This window comes from Phyllobates terribilis, unplaced genomic scaffold, assembly GCF_046119375.1.
Source record: "Phyllobates terribilis strain yellow unplaced genomic scaffold, ASM4611937v1 Scaffold_9__5_contigs__length_417890890, whole genome shotgun sequence".
Taxonomy (NCBI): domain Eukaryota; kingdom Metazoa; phylum Chordata; class Amphibia; order Anura; family Dendrobatidae; genus Phyllobates; species Phyllobates terribilis.
The window spans coordinates 382,409,165-382,421,343 of record NW_027362769.1 but is presented as its reverse complement, the minus strand read 5'-3'; the positions used below and the strand labels follow the sequence as shown (position 1 = coordinate 382,421,343).

Genomic DNA, 12,179 nt, shown 5'->3' with positions numbered 1-12,179 from the left:
CAGGAGGTTTTCTCTTGGTCTAGCTACCTAAACTAGTTCAAGAGACATAACTAAAAGACACTTTCCTTTTCCTGGTCCAGAAGAGCATCTCATGTTCACAACATCTTCCTTGGTTAAAGAGAATTTCCACTATACTAATCTAAGAGACATTTGCTTGTCGAAAACAACTGTAGGAGTCTAGGAGACATCCTGAAGTCCAAGAGTCTTCCTCTGGTCTAAGTGGCCTTTCCTGATCCATGTGATCTTCCCTAGTCTAAGATGGTCCCTAAGCTAAAAGATATCTTTTGGTCAAGGTAATCTTTAATAATCCAAGAAACCTTTTCAGCTAGTGCTTAGGCTTATAAAGACTTTCCTAAACTAAGAGACATTCCCTGGTTAATGTGGTCTTCATCCAATCTAAAATATATCACTTAATCAAAAGAAATAATTGTTAGTCCAAGAAATTCAAGAAATCTATTTTGGTCATACTTAGCGCTATGAAGCTTTTCCTAGTTTAGGAGACCTCCACTGATTTTAGTGATCTTCCCCAACCTAGAAGCCTATTTTGACCAAAAACTGTTCCCTCATTTAGCTTTCATCCTCTAATTCCTAGTCCAGGTGACCTTCCCTGACTAAGAAAGACAATCTGGCCCAAGAATTAATTTAGATCTAAGTTGTTCCAAGTAACCTTTCATGATTAAAGAGAATTACCTTGGTCCATAGGAACTTCCCATGACCTTTCAAAATAACATGCCAAAATAAAAAAAATAGATGTCTTTCCCTATTTTATTAACAAGCAAAGGTGAGCGTTAGGCTCATTATATTTGCAAATGTAAAACTGGAAGGATGCACAGACGCTGTAGCTGATGCCACCGTCATGTCCCACGCATCCACAAAACCAACATTGACCCCCTGAAAAACCTCCTTGAGGACCAGATACTGAGTGTAGCCATGGAAGTCCCCTTGTCTTTCCGCTGGGGTAAAGATGTCTCTTGTATTTTCTGTTTTTATGATGACCTTCGTGTCGGGACTCCTGAGGAACAGTCGCTCTAGAGCTCTGCGGATGTTGACAGCTCTCTGTATGAAAACTTTAAGAGGAAACTGTCTAAAGTGCTGTCCCATTGTGATCACAAAAATGGTGTCCTTTCCCCCTACTCGCTGGTCGATCTGACGACTGGTGTAGAGGTCCTCCTTGAAGTAGTAGAAGCTATCGTGTTGCAGTGGGAAGCCATGCCTCTTGTAGGAAACATATATATCTTTCTCCATGTTCATGGCTTCCAGTGTTAAAGGCCAACCAATCCATCCTTCATAATGGTATCGAAAATATTTCACAACTAAAGGATACAAACATTAAAAGAGTGTCTGTAAATCCAATGGTGAAGAATATGAAGACATATGAGCATCATAGAAGGAGGGTTACCCCCCTAAAACCTCAAAATTAGAGAGAAAGTAGGACCTGAAAGACTGGCTTCATCTCTACTGGCCCCAGCCCAGTCTACTACGTGCTTGGTCAGTCATTTGAACGCCACCATGTAATTTTACATTTTCTCTGCATTTGAAACCATTGGAGGGGAAATGTGTGGCTGAATGGAAGATCCTTGGAGGATTCTTGGACCCAGATCTATTACTATTAGACATGGGCTATCGTCATGAGAAAACTCCTTTAAAGAGGATTTCCTAATAAACTTTGAGTCAGATTTACTAAGTCTAAATGAGTGTAAAAAATACGCCAAAAATTTGGCAAATTTTGGCACATAACGTTGCATCAAGCTTTAGACCTATTATGTTTTTTAGATAGTTTTTTTTTGTGGCTCATTCCAAAAGCAGACATGGCTTAGAGGAAAAGGGGTGCAGCTGGCAGAAAGTGGGTGCATCCCAAAATGTGACAGTGACAATATTAAAGGGGTTTTCTCAACATCATAAATGGGTAAAAATGCTTGAATAAAACAATTACGGTAACTTAGCAATTTCCCTCTTAGTAAAAATCCTTTGTGTTCTCAAGAATAGAAGGATTTATAATTCTAGATTTTATTGCTCAATGCCAAGGTTATCAGCCACCTCTGCCTAGTGGACGGTTTCCCAAGCAATGAGTGCAAAGTTTGCAAGCTCTTTGCCTTAGCGCTTGCATGTTCTGCTCTGAAGTTGTCCAAATAACTGGATCCAACCATCTTCAGTGTCCCTGTGCTCCTCTGATGCTTCAGAGGCAAATCTGACTCATATAGCAGTCTCGAAGCATGCACAGTTTGGGCCAGCGACTCCACCATGCAACTGGCCCAAACTGTCAATCATTAAGAGCGCACTGAAGCAAGCCTGGAGGCAGGGGAGCAGTGCGCTCCTAAAGCCTTAGGGTAAGACATCCACTTTAAGGCACAAAACAGTGACGCAAAGTAAGTCAACCATTAGACAATGTAAATGTCTAATGATCAGACAAGGTTCTAACTTCTCTACTTGCAGAATGGATATACAATTTTTACAACTTTCTTATGAATTTTACGAAACAATGATTCAGTCACGAGAGGTGTAATCCTTACTCTTGATTCTCTCGGTGAAGTGCATGATGAACTGACGTAACGTGGAGTCTCCGATGAGAAAGAGCTTCTTCCCCTGCAGACAATTAGTAAAGTTGTCCGCAAGTCTGTAAACCGTCATCCTACAGTAAACCGGATTCCAGATCTCATCGGAGAAGTATCCGCTCGGGACAGGGGAGCTCATTCCTGTTTCACACTTTGGCTTTGGGTCTACTGCTGCGTCTGTAAAAGATTCAATTATTTCACGCATCTGCTCTTTCATCATGGTACCGATTCATCAATCAATTCATGCACGTTTTATGGTGCAAAACTGCTTGAAACACAGCAATTTTTTTCTGTTCAACTCATAATTTTTGGTTAAGTTCAACTTTATGAAAAAGCGAATCTTTGCTATGTGAAGTCATCATGTACAGCCGGCAAATTCATCATGACTTAAGAACAAAATGGCAGTCTTGATGAATTGGGGCACATTTTCAGCTGACCACCAAAAATGTACACAAGTGACAAAAACTAGTTGATGAATCAGGACTTTTGTCTTTTCTTTCTCTAGTTACATTTAAATTTGCATTAAAAATTGATAAGTTCAGTATAATATAAAAAGCACAAAAAAGTTATGTAAATCGGTGTAAAATATTTAATATTTCGCTTATTTTGTTGCTTTGGTTTTTGTTTGTTCTTATCCAATAACTGTTTCTGGAATTGTAGTTCAGCCCCTTTCTGAGAAGGCGGACTAATTGGACCTTGTTGAAGAAAAAACAAGTAATTATGGTAAAACTTACTGCCACATTGGAGCACCGTTATAGGCGAAATTTGTCGTGGGATTAGTACGGCGATATTTGACCTTAAAAACAGAAACAATAAAAATAACAATTACTTTTTAATAAAATTTGGAATATTGAAAGAAAACATTTTCGATAGACCAGTTTCACACCACGTTTTTGCAGGAAACTTAGTTTTTACAAGATGCAAAAAAAACGCAGTTTGCTTCACTTTTTCATCCCTTAAAAAAATATATATAACGGAAAAACAGAACTGCTTTTTATAAAAAAGAAAAATGGGTGCAATGTAAGGGCTTAAAATGGATATCCTTGCTTTAAAATGCATTTGTTTGCATCAGTTTTGACAGCAGATCAGTTTTTTTATATCAACAATATAAAAATATGTAACTATTAAAGATTGTGAAAATTTTGTCATGGGTGGGTCAGGTTTGACAGACAGTCATACGGGGTCTGGCTGTAGAAGGTCGCTGCGTTTGGCCTTGTAAACATCTTCCTGATCCTTTCATTATCCCTCTCTCTCTAGGACCCAGTGGTGATCTTCACCTTGCTTGGGGATTATACCTTTAGGACCCAGCGGTGATCCTCACCTTCTGCTGCTAATTACCACACCCATGCTGGATCCTTAGATACACTTAGTTTCTCCAGAGAGTTGCTGGTGATAGAGTTTCCTCTTCTATTCAGGCCTGGAATTCTAGTAGTCGGCTAGAATTTCCTTGGAGTTCCTTTGTGGATTGTAGAAGTGTTCTCTCAGGTGTCATCTTAAAGCTAAGTGTAATCCCTTGTTTGTTTCCCTAATTTGTATTTTAGTTTACAGTGGGGCTGACTAGTGCTCACCCCTTCCACTCCCTACCTAGGGCCTAGCTCTAGGGTCAGCCATGGCTAAGGTATCCTGCTCGGCGATAGGTGCGGAACCGATTTAGAGTCGATAGGGGAGTCAGTGTTTTGTTAGATCTGCTTAGGGGTCTCCACTCTCCCTTTCCCTAGTTGTAGGTCCCCCTCCCCTGTTGCCGTCGTTATATGCTTGGTTCTCCCCATACCTAGCATGACAAACATGGTGTGAAGCAGGTGTGGCGCCCCTGAGGGTTTGACCGCCACAGGGATGCTGCACTTCTTTAATGGAGTGTAGTGTTCCTCCTCTGAGGTAAGAACAGTGTGATAGTCGTGACCCAACCTTTGCATCCAAAACCACATTTCTCCACCAGAGGGGGCTAGTATGCACCAGGTGCTGCTCCCCTGGTTACAGGGAGACTGGGGAACCAAGAGTGAGGGGAACCAGTTAGTGGGTGAGGGTGGAGGACTTACAAGTTAGTTACACTTTAAATTTCATATTTAATAAAAAGCCATCTTGGGTCTTGGTTCTTTGACTGCCTTCAATCGCTCTTTGACTGTCTCTATGCTGTCAATTGCTGAGTGGACTGTGATCTCCCACCCTAACGTGGATCCTGTGTGGGCCCGCATCGGATGGAGACACAGCCCTCGTGCCCCGGCCTTGGGACGAGGAGTAAGTTGTAGACAAGGAATGTCTCGACCCGGTCAAGGACCAGGACCAAGAAGGCCAGGAGCTTAAGAGTGTGGCTCCATAGCAAATGGATCCCGAGGAGGATGCAGACGGAGCGGTGTACGCCACCTGTCCTTGCCATGCTGATATATTCAGAGGGAGTCCGGCTGCAAGAGGGGTACCGGCCCCCGACACCCGACCTTGCTACTCCAAGTCCTGGTCGGGAAAGCCCGGTAGGCCCTGAGGATCCCACCGGGTATCGAACAGAGCGGAGCTGGCACCCGTGCCCTTGTTCTGAGAGGAGCTCAGAGGGAGACCCGGCCTATTTCGCACACACACGGACAGGAAAGGATTCGGTCTGTAGTTCAGGAACACTCTGGTGTAGGGTCCCGACTGAACGCTGGACTTACTCGGAGGTTGTCGGACCCCCGTCCCTGGTGACCGCAGGACTCCGCGGGGAGCAGGGAGTCGCCTTCCTTCTGCCATCTCTAAAGTGAGTAAAGCCTTGAAAGTTCACCCCTATGGTCTCCGGACTGTTATTTCTGCGCCACACCGCGAGACGCGGCATCATTCTCCTCTACTACTACCCCCTCCATCCTGTCCCTCTGCCATGAGGCCTTGCTCCGCCTGTGGGGAGTAGTAAGAACTTTGGCCGCCATAACATCATGCCTCAGCGGACTGCAGCGGCGCTGGTGGCCCTCAACAGGTGCCACAGGTGGCGTAGTCGTAAATCAGCCACTCAACCCGGATAAGCCCACACCATCCTTTTAATGTGACGGCCCTGAGCACGGGTCGGGTCCGGGCCACGGCTGCACCCCATCTCTACATCATAGGACCCGACTCCGAGTCCCCCATCTCCCAGGCTAAAATAAAAGGGCTTTTCGAGTAGAGGCGTCACACAGGCCCTGGCAGCAAGTGTTCAGCTTCCTTGCAGTGCCCCTAGGGGAGCAATGAAGTATTACACTGAGCGCATTCAAGTCAATGAACTGTCTGTATAATAGAAGACTGGAGGGGACCTCCAGAGGATGAGACACTCTTTGTAGCTGCTCTCTACTATGACTAAAAGCTAGAGTGCTGCATTGGGACCTTCTTATTCTCTATTAACTCTAAATAATGTCCAGATATGGTATTTGAAAGTTGGATTTTAATCCAGATGAGTCTCCTTCAGAAGGTTTTGTGTATACAGCTCCTATGTAAGCTTATGTGTCTCCATGACAAGTGTCTACAAACAGACTCTGCATAGTTTCATCCTGCAGTCATACTCATATCTGCTCCTTAATTGTTTCTAAAATACACTTAACAGCATAATAAGAAGCATCTACAGAATGGGAGGAGTAGAAGTAAGCACAGCGCGTGTGAAAAAGACTTGGGTATACTAACAGATCATACTGCATATGAGTCAACAGTGTGATGCAGCAGCAAAAAATGCAAACACAGTTCTGGGATGTATTAGGAGAAGCATACAGTCTAGATCACGTGAAGTAATTATCCCCATCTACTCCTCCTCGGTCAGACCTCATCTGGAATACTGTGTCCAGTTCTGGGCACCACATTTTTAAAAAACATCGAAAAACTGGAGCAAGTTCAGAAGAAGAGCCACCAGGATGGTGACCGGTCTGCAAACTATGTCCTACGAGGAACGGTTAAAGTATCTGGAAATGTTTAGCTTGCAAAAAAGAAGGCTAAGAGGAGACTTAATAGCTGTCTACAAATATCTTAAGGGCTGTCACAGTGTAGAGGGATCATCCCAATTCTCATTTGCACATGGAAACACGAGAAGCAATGGAATGAAACTTAAAGGGAGGAGATAGAGATTCGATTTTAGAAAAAACTTTTTGACAGTAAGGGTGATCAATGAGTGGAACAGGTTGCCACAAGAGGTGGTGAGTTCTCCTTCAATGGAAGTCTTCAAACTGAGACTGGACAGACATCTGTCTGAGATGGTTTAGTGAATCCTGAATTGAGACAGAGGGTTGGACATGATGACCCTGGAGCAGGGCTGGCCTAAGCACCCGGCGTACCTGGGCAAGTGCCGGGGCCCTGGACCATCAGAGGGGCCCACTCGCTGTTGGGGCCCGGGCTGCTCCCCTGGCATCTGTGCAGCCAGGACCTCCAGCACTGCTTGATTGCCGGCACTTTACCAGACATGGCTGCGTGCAGTGCGCTGTGCGGCTGTGTCTGGTACTAATGACACGGCAGGGGCGACACTTCCCCTTTAATTTTGCTTGAGTGTCGCCCCTGTCGCGTCATTGGTAGCAGACACAGCCTCACAGCGCACCGCCATGTCTGAAGTGCCGGCAATCAAACACCGCCGGAGGTCCTGAACAGATGCAGGGGGAGCAGCCCGGGCCCTGACAGTGAGTGGGCCCCTGTGATGGTCCAGAACCCCATGTCTGTGACACACCGGCGGCCCTGCACAGATGAGGGGGAGCAGCCCGGGCCCTGACAGTGAGTGGGCCCCTGTGATGATCCAGAGCCCCATGTCTGTGACACACCGGTGGCCCTGCACAGATGAGTGGGAGCAGTCTGGGCCCCAACAGCGAGTGGGCCCCTCTGATGGTCCAGAGCCCTATGTCTGTGACAGAAGTGTGAACAACATGCGGCCTGGTGTTATCATGTTGAAAAATGGCTACTGGGACACTTTGGAGAAATGGCCGCACTACTGGTTCCACCACCAAATCAATGTTAGTGACGTAGAAGACTAGAGGGGTCCGGCTACTGTACATTATGTCACCACACACCGCAGGACCGGTGTGAATATGGCCATAGCCCATAAAAACAGAGCAGGTTATATTTTGATGTTATAGACAAGTTAAGTCACCTCCAAAGATTATATCAGTCGAGGTCACTGTACCAGGTCTTCTACGGATTCCAAAAATTAAGGGATTATGCCATTTTGAAAGAATCAAAAAGTTCTCTAATTCTAAAACATCAACACGTAGGCTTCTTTGGAAGCAGCCTTGATTTTATTGAAACCTCACCATCTGGTCCCAAAACCCCTGAAATCTTGGAGAGACTAAGAGACATGGTCCTGTCATGTTGGGATTCAATGGAGGTTCTAAGACATAGACCTTCACCATAATCACTATCTGGACTTGTTCTCTATGACATTTAAGGAAATAACAGGTGAACTTCTCCTTCAAAATGTAAAACCATAATAAAAATTGTACCTCTGAAATATTTGCTGTTCCACAGGGGTAAGATATGAAACTTGAATATCGGTGCCACTCATATCCTTCAGACTTTCACAAGTAAAGTTGGTAGCTTTGTAGCAGTGGAATACATCCTCATATAGAGGGTCCTTGTATTCGCAGATCTCCTTCCCATCTTCCTCAGAGAGCCTAAAGGCACATTTGCTTGTGGCTTCTTTACCAAACTTTTCATATCTCCCCTGGAAACCAATAAGTCCTTGACTGGAATGTCTTGACCTCCAGAGAGCGGCCACTCCTTCACTTGGGTAGAACAACAGAATTGTGACATTGGCTTTGCCGGCCCAGTACAATGGAAAGTGAACGTGGTAGGACCCATTTTTGAAGTCCTCTACGGTTCCTGAAACAGAAGCTCCAAGTTTTGGAGAAAAGAGTCTTGGTCTTAAGAAGTCTCCTCCATACGTTTTCCTGTTGCCCAGGTGATTGAACATATCGACCTGCACTACAAAGTTGTCTCCAACACAATATGTCTTCCGAGGGTTGACAATGGAAATCTTACCATTCCTTCCACTTGTGGTCTGGTTAAAGTATGTAAATGACACATTGGGGATGAGTTTCTCTATTTTTTCAAATATGGCATCTACTTCTAATTGGAGCTTGGTTTTCGGTGGAGGAGTTGATTGTACTTGGAGCTCAGTTTTTGGTGAAGTGGCCGATTCTTTTATCAAAGGTTGTTCTGGGTTGCTGGTGGGAGTAAAGCAGGTCTGGAGTAAATTTCTCAAAGAGTCCTGAAATGTATTAATTGCTCATTATACATAGGAATACAATAGGATTTTATGATTTGTGAAAGACGAATGAGTCATAAAATTGTAGGTGTTTAGACATGTCTCACCTGGAATTTCCTCTGGTACCAACCAAAGCTTAGAAGAAACATGGCAAGGAGAAATACTGTGATAAAAGGTTTACGCATGGTGGTAGGTTCACAGTGTGGTCTCCCTTCTGGAGATGGATCCAATATCAGATTCTGCTAGAGATCCAAAAATACAAGGTAAAACTTCACAAAACTATAATTTTAATGATCATTCATGAAATGGGACGTAAGAAAAAATTTTGAGCATCTTTAATGTGCAGTATTTTTCTTAAAAAATAGAATGAAAAATGTCTGTTTTTCCCCAGGAACATCTCCAATCTGATCATTTCAGAACTGGTTTTCCTCTTCTAAATTTAAAAATGAAGAGTCCGATTCATCATTTGCGTTTTTTAAGTCATATTCTATCTTTTTGTCTTGTTTTATTAATTGGCAGGGGGGTTTTTTGTACCAAAATCTTCAAATTGACGCTCGTAAAAAATTTTCGTAAATTTAAAAATGCTCTTTATTTTTGTTTTTTACCTGTTTAGAGAAAGATGTAGCATGACTCATTCAAATTTTGCCAAGACTCTAAAATTTGCTCAAAAATTTTAGATGTAAAAAATAAACACTCCAGAATGAGAGAACTGGAGAACATTTACGCCAATATTTTGTGAAATTTTAAAAAGTCGTAAATGGATGAAAAAAAAAGGTTTAAAAAAACAAAAACTAGACAAGAAACAGGTGCAGATGCAATATTGAATCACGGTCTATGTCTCTAGTTCAAAATATTTTCTTGATAGATAGGGAAAATAAATGAATGAATGAATGAATGAATGAAAGAATGAAAGACAAAGGATTAATGAGAGTACATGATCAAGAACTTACCTTTCTGCTGCCTTTCGTTGTCTATAGGTTCCTGCCACCGCCTCAGTTCTGTTTTCTATAGCAGATTGTCCAGAATTAATAAATGTGAATTAAAGAATGAACAAATGAATGAATGAACTATGGAATAGAATTGAATGAATGACAGTTAAGCCCCCGTCTCACATAGCGAGATTGCTAGCGAGATCGCTGCTGAGTCACGGTTTTGGTGACGCAACAGCGACCTCACCAGCGATGTCGCTATGTGTGACACTTTGCAGCGATCAGGCCCCTGCTGTGAGGTCGCTGATCGCTGCAAAGTGTCCTGGACCATTTTGTGGTCGTTGGCCTCCCGCTGGCCAGCACACATCGCTGTGTGTGACCAGCGGGACCAACGATCAGGCTGGTATCCATGGTATCCAAGGTGAACGGTAACCTCCCGCGCACCGTAGCAGAGTGGTATCCATGGTAAACAGCGGGTTACTAAGTGCGCGCGTGCCCCTAGTAACCCGATGTTTATCATGGATACGACTCTGCTAAGGTGAACGGTAACCTCCTGCGCACCGTAGCAGAGTGGTATCCATGGTAAACAGCGGGTTACTAGGGGCACACGCGCACTTAGTAAACCGATGTTTATCATGATTACGAGCCTGCTCCTGCTTCAGCAGCAGGCTGGTAACCGGGAGCAGGACATCGTGGAAAGATTTTTTCCACGATATCGCTGCTCCCCTGATCGCTGGTGAGCCTGCCTGTTTGACAGCTCACCAGCGATGTAATAGCGATGCAGCAACGATCCCTGACAGGTCATATCGTTGTCAGGATCGCTGCTGCATCGCTTAGTGTGACGGGGCCTTTAAGCTGCTTACCCTAATATCCCACAGGCCCCAGACCGGTGACTGGGGTGATTTAGCTTCTTCCCAACGCGCGTTTTGCGTTGCCTGTGCACTGCTTTCTCAAGAGAAGTAGTGGTATTGCCCTTCCAGGACCTTAATGTGTCATAGCAACCGATCACATGGGAAACTATGTGATCGGGAGCTGGCCAATGGCACTGTTAGAATCGGTGCATGCGCCCTTGGGAAGCCATGCCCCACCACGCGCACCGGGCAGTCAACCCATAGGAGGCGTGTGCTGCTCTGGAAAGAACCGCCACAGCGCCTGCACGGGCAGATCACAAGAGAGTGATGTGATCTATAATGATCACAATCTAGTCTTTTCTGTAGTGCATCGAGAGGAGAACATCTACAATCTGATCTGATTTGTAGTAGGCAATGAAGGAAAATGAATGAATGAAAGAAAGAATGAATAATTGAATGAAAGAGACTGAACACACAAATAGGGATGACTTAAATAATAAAGAAATACATTAATAATCATGTAGATGAATGAGAATGAATGAATGGACAAATTCATGAATAAATAGATAAAATAAATAATTCATACATATTGAATAAATTGATTGAGTGAAAGAATTAATGAATGAATAATGAAAACAGAACAAATTAAGTCATAAATAAACGCTTAAACAAATGAAAGAACTGAATAGATCTATGGATTGAAAAATGAGATTGAATGAATGATAAATGAGAATGAATGCATGTGATAAATGGATAAAATGATAACTGAAACTACTAATGAATTAGTGGATAGATGAAAAAATGAATGAATGAGAAAGCATGAAAATAAAAGGACAAATGAATGAAAAGATGTTTGACTAGGTAAATGAGATTGAATGAATAAATTAAATATTAAATAAATGAGTGAAAGAACAAGAACATGAAAAATAAATGCATTAAATAATAAAGGAATGAATTAAATACAAGAATAGATGGGAATGAATGCATAACCACACAAGTGAAAGAATGGACGAAATAATGAATATGTGAATGAATGATTGAATGAATGAACAAATTAATGAAAACAGAATTACTGAAAAGTAATCCTTGAATGTAAAAAGTCATTTGAATGATTCAATAAATGAATGAATAAATGTATGGATATATGAATGGGAATAAATGAATGAAAAAAAAGAATGAATATTTAAACTTGATTTCAATATTTTACATGTGAGATTCCAAAACACAGAAGAAATGTGAACTAGATAGACATGGTAAATGAATGATGAATGAATGGAATGAATGAATGAGTACTTGATGAAAGGCATAATGGATTCATAACAAGCTATGATCAAGACCTTACCTTTTTTTCTACCTTTCAGATTCTAGCCACACCTTTATTTTCTGTAGTAGGCTGACCAGAATGAATGAATAATTGAATTAATGAATGAACTGTGTAGTAGATAATGAATGACAAGCAATGCCACAGGAGACTGGTGTGTTCTGTAATGACTTGAATACAATTTTTTTACACTGCACTATGAGGACATCTGGAATCTATGTTGATTTGTTGTAGGCAATGAATGAGAATGAACAAATGAATGGGAGAGCAAATCTATAAATAGGAATGAATTCAAATGAATGAGTTCAATAATAAATAAATGAAGAAACATATGGAAGAATGAAAATTAATGCATTTAGA

At 42.6% G+C, this 12,179-nt stretch overlaps 1 protein-coding gene across 1 annotated transcript; it reads right to left on the bottom strand.

Annotated features, from left to right (window-relative positions):
- Positions 1 to 768: 768 nt before the first annotated feature.
- On the bottom strand, positions 769 to 8,903 carry LOC141161203 (NXPE family member 4-like). The gene is made up of 5 exons (XM_073645981.1): positions 8,826 to 8,903; positions 7,955 to 8,721; positions 3,287 to 3,348; positions 2,511 to 2,729; positions 769 to 1,313 (listed from the first exon to the last, which is right to left on the bottom strand). The coding sequence occupies exons 1-5, from the start codon at positions 8,901 to 8,903 to the stop codon at positions 769 to 771; spliced, it is 1,671 nt and encodes a 556-aa protein (XP_073502082.1).
- Between the last annotated feature and the right edge of the window lie 3,276 nt (positions 8,904 to 12,179).

Coding starts and splice junctions, on each gene's coding strand:
- LOC141161203 (XM_073645981.1), bottom strand. CDS start 8,903: ATGCGTAAACCTTTTATCACAGTATTTCTCCTTGCCATGTTTCTTCTA. Junction 2,730..3,286: donor AACGGTGCTCCAATGTGGCA/GTAAGTTTTACC, acceptor AATCTTTTACAG/ACGCAGCAGTAGACCCAAAG. Junction 1,314..2,510: donor CTTCACCGAGAGAATCAAGA/GTAAGGATTACA, acceptor TGTATCCTTTAG/TTGTGAAATATTTTCGATAC.